Source organism: Setaria viridis, chromosome 6, assembly GCF_005286985.2.
Source record: "Setaria viridis chromosome 6, Setaria_viridis_v4.0, whole genome shotgun sequence".
Lineage (NCBI taxonomy): Eukaryota > Viridiplantae > Streptophyta > Magnoliopsida > Poales > Poaceae > Setaria > Setaria viridis.
Window position 1 is genome coordinate 27,382,480 of NC_048268.2, and position 4,549 is coordinate 27,387,028.

Below are 4,549 nucleotides of genomic sequence, written 5' to 3' on the forward strand. Positions count from 1 at the left end.
TGATAGTCAAAGTTTGAAAAACTTAATAGGAGTTCCCTCAAAACTTATCATATAGCACTAGGCTCATAGGCACACACTAACATCACATGCTCAAGAGGACCTCTTTTTCATGAACAATCATGGCTAATCATCCGGGCGCCGTTCAAAATACTCCCTGATCCTTAGCTAAATTTAGTCAAACCGAAAAGTGCCCATAGATCAAGGATGGTGGTAGCGATGATGATGGTCGAGCAGTGCCCTAAGCAAAAATTCCCTTTTGGGTCGTCATGTGCTGGGGCTTTTTATCATCACTGACGGCATGCTAAGCCCCATGCTAATTGGTGACATTATGAACTGCCACATGACTCGTGAACCCCTAGGTGTGGACGATGACTCGATGAGCCCGAGCTACTGGAATTGTGGTCATCCATGCACGGACTGGACGGCTCAGATCGACCCATCACTTCCATCCATCCGTCCTCTCACAGGTCAACGTTACAGTGGGCTCCTGTTGACCGAGATCGTGTCATAGTTTTGTCCAGATCAGTAGTACGGCACAACACTATCTGCATGGCACGGACACACTGATCTATGCGCTGAGCTCAATTTACCGATCTGCCCCTCTCGTTAGCTTCATGTGCGTCTGTATGGTCTCTGTACAGTACTGTGCCAGTGTATATAGCCCGTATAGGTGCATGGGAGAAGCTGTACGCGCGTACCCAGAGCTCGACACGTGCCGGTGGGTCAGGGGTATGCTGACTCGGCCACGTCATCACGTTCAGTGACCAGTCTGGCAGGCACGTCTCGACACCTCGTCGCTGCAAAAGGAATCTTTGCTAGCTTGTCCTCAACAATGCCAACTTGGCAAGCCAGGGCTGCACGGCAAATGCAATTTTGAAGCAACATTCTTTTTTTGTTCCCATGGAAACGGTAGCACAAGAAACAGGAAACGAATATCTTTCATCGATTTATTTCCATTTCGTAAAGAATTTGGGAAGAAAGAGGGGAACTCCAGGAATCTCAAGTGGAAATCTGTTAATTTCCACACCTAACGCATAAAGGAAAGAGTAATGCAAGAAGACCTTGCGTGAAAAAAAAAAGAACAAGAATCTCAATTTAATGTAAATGTGGAAATTATCATGACAAATCAAAGAAAAAGCATAAGAGCTAGACTAAATGGAGAGAAAATCATGTTTCATCCATATAAGCTCCACTTTCCAGCATTTGAAATCAAGAACAAATCCTAAGGCTCCACTTTTCAACTTTGGAAGCACTGCCATATGTATGCCTTTCACAAATTATTTACAAAATTACTAATTCCCCTATTTTTTTATGGTTTCACAATAAAACCAAAAGCACCCTCTTTCAACCATTTAGAGGCTGCTTCTCTCCAACAACAACAAATGACATGTAGGAAGTCCAAATGGCTATCAACTGCCCAATTGCATCGTGTCATATCGGCCGGTTGTTCCACTAGCTATCCTTAACACCGTCAAATAGGAAGAAAGACATGATGCGACATGTGTCTAACCTCTATCTTCACTTGTCGCCGTGAACTATGTGTGACTGTACTTCCCATGAGTTTTTTTAACCGAATGCAGAGCTATATGACATCTCTTTTAAAAAACTTCAATCGGTGGACATATATCATATCCTAGGAATATGCGAACACTAAATACTAATAACATGATATTGTGCAATCTATGTTTGATTGTACTCTTTGTAGATTTTTCTATGCATTCTTGGGTGAATCGATATCTTTTTTGCAGGTATAGTGGCAATATTTTTTTAAGAAAAAAATTAATCATGGAGGTAAATTATATCTAAAAAACATACGAACAAAATAAAATGGTAATATGAGAGCAATTCACAATTTCACACCCACAATTTTAGAGCAGTCTCCACCAGGGATATTTCATAGTTGAAGCCATGAAGGCATTAGGCCATCAGCCGTTGAAGCATGGGCGGCCGTAGACGATTTCAGCTCCTCGAGTTCCCGACATGTGGTGCGTCCATGTCAAGCCCCGGTGAAAAAGGACAAAACGGGAAGTGTACCCACTACGTAGGCAGGCACTGTTACATCCCGGCCTGCCATTTTGCAGGCTCCGACCGAGTAGGTTGTACTCCATCTCCTAAACTAGGCCTAAGACGTTGACTCCTTCCACAGATCACCTCGCAACGTGCCAAGAATTGCGTCCAAATCCGGATTAATCTATCGTTAACCAGCTCGCTAATCACTCCATCCCCCACCTCCCTTCTCTTCCCTGTCGCCGTCACCGCCCACGCGCGCCCATATAAGACGCCCCCACCCCCCCGTTGTCCTCGGCAGAGATCAAATCCCCCAGCGCAAGCGGCGCCCGCGGCTCCACCACCACGCAATTCGCAACAACAATTCGCTCGGACTCGGCCGTTGCGGTCGCAGGCAGGGCGGGCCGGAGATGGGCAACTGCCAGGCGGCGGAGGCGGCGGCCGTGGTGATCCAGCACCCCGGCGGCAAGGTGGAGCGGCTGTACGGGCCGGCCACGGCCGGCGAGGTGATGCGCAGCAACCCCGGGCACTACGTCGCGCTCGTCGTCCTCCGCGTCGCCGGCGTCGGCGGCGCCAAGCCCGACCCCCTGTCCGCGGGCGCGGCGGCCGCTGCCGGCGGCGGCGTCGGCGGCGGCGTCACCAAGATCACCAAGGTGAAGCTCCTCAAGCCCAAGGACGCGCTGCTGCTCGGCCAGGTCTACCGCCTCATCACATCGCAAGGTGCGTGTCCGTCCGTTCGCATCAAAGGCGGTTCTTGGATCGCTCTGTTTCTGGCTTCAATTCCTCTCTCCCTCGGAGATCGACGAGCTCACAATCCGTTCCCCAATTGGTCTCGCTTGCGCAGAGGTGGCGAAGGCGATCCAGGCCAGGCGGCAGGACAAGACGCGGCGGTGCGAGGAGGCGCTCGACGACCGGCGGCGGCGGCAACCGTCGCAGCCGGGACACGCCGCCACCGCCGCGGGTGGCGATGCGCGGGGGCAGCCCGGCGCCGACGAGGTGAGTGATCGCTCGTCCCCTGTTCCTGGCCTCCGAATCTCCGATTCTGAATTGCGGATTCCGGAATCCAGACTCTCAATCGCTGACTTGGCCTCGTTCTTGGTCCAGGTTCGGAAGCGGGCGGAGAAGGCGGACCGGCATCACCGCGGCGGGTCCGGCGGCGGCGGCGCCGCTGCGAGAGGAGGGCGGAACTGGCGGCCGTCGCTGCAGAGCATCTCCGAGTCGGCGAGCTGACCCGACCGAGGCTGCTCTGCAACACTGCAACTGCGGCGAGCGACTCCGAGCAGTACTAGAATAGAATGACAGGAAGGGATGGATTTAGTAGGATTGTAGTAGATGTACATTGGGCGAGAGAGAGGGAGACTCCGAGGAGCGGCGAGCGAGACAGTAGCAAGAACTGCTCCCCGTGTAGTTGTTTTGCCATCAGAATTCAGATCACAGTGATGGAACAGTGAAGAAGTAGCCTTGCAAATCATTTTCGCGGAGTCGCGGTTCCAAATTCCACCCCCGAATCTCGCTGGCTGGATTCGATTCGACCTCTCATGCAGGCAGCCGTGAAATCCTTCGGTTGCGTTTGGTAGTCCGGGCTGCCTTAACTGAGCCCGTGAGCTAGGTGGGCTGGCAGCAGCTCACCCATAACTAATTAAAGATGGCGTTTAGTAGTCTGCACAAGTGAGTTGCCCTCACCACGCAGGGACGCTGGTAAAGATTACCCCCATTGCCAGGTACCCATAAATACACAGATCATAGGAATAACAATTAAACTGAATAAAAATACAAAGATGTCAACGATAAAATTATGATCCAAATTTGCATAGGAACAAAATCACGTCAAGTTCACAAGGTAATTAGCAACCTAGTTAATATATTAGGGCCTTGCTTGCATGATAGTTGAAATAAAACGCAGCAGGAACATGGCGCATAGGCCAATAATAACTTCCAAATGTCAACATGGATGAATAGAGCACGGAGAACCACAATGACACCAAATCTGAGAACAAAGAATATCCACCAAACCATTAATTTACAATATGAACAACTAATGGGCCAGGATCAAGAAAAAATGGCAACCAATTTATTAGAATTGCATGAAACTAAGTCATCATCATCTAAAAATAGCTCATGATATGAATAAGCAAGGAAACCTTAAGAAGGTTCCCATGTGCCTTAGCAGCGGGCAACATCTTCGAGCCTCATTGCCACCAAGTAAAAGCATCAACATGGGCAACACAAATAAACTCAAGTCAGGAAATCAGATAAAAGTGAAAAAAATCCTCAGACACAACCCATTTGGTCAGTCATCATCAGCAAATAAATGATATATGGCTCAGATGAAGTGTAGTACTTGCCTAACAAATAGGATAGAGATAGGAGTTGCCTCTTAGTGAGGCAGTCAGAGGAACCCCTGACCGCATCACTAGGAGCTAACACCTGCTACAGTCCAAAGTGGTGCGTTTGGTAGTTCATCGCCATCTATAGAAACAACAGTACTAAAGGAAATCAAGAAGGCAGCAGCATAAGTTCTTATTAAGGCTCAACTCAGGTG

General features: G+C 49.5%; 1 protein-coding gene across 2 annotated transcripts; it reads left to right on the forward strand.

The window, feature by feature from the left end:
- Window positions 1-2,288: 2,288 nt before the first annotated feature.
- LOC117861263 (uncharacterized) lies at window positions 2,289-3,478 on the forward strand. 2 transcript variants are annotated; one of them, XM_034744793.2, is made up of 3 exons: window positions 2,292-2,727; window positions 2,852-3,003; window positions 3,112-3,478. In XM_034744793.2, exons 1-3 carry the CDS (start codon window positions 2,418-2,420, stop codon window positions 3,235-3,237), a joined length of 588 nt encoding a protein of 195 aa, XP_034600684.1. In that variant the 5' UTR covers window positions 2,292-2,417; the 3' UTR covers window positions 3,238-3,478. The 2 variants fall into 2 exon arrangements, with proteins under 2 accessions (XP_072150572.1, XP_034600684.1); XM_072294471.1 differs by having other exon boundaries at window positions 2,289-2,727; window positions 2,852-3,478.
- Window positions 3,479-4,549: the final 1,071 nt, after the last annotated feature.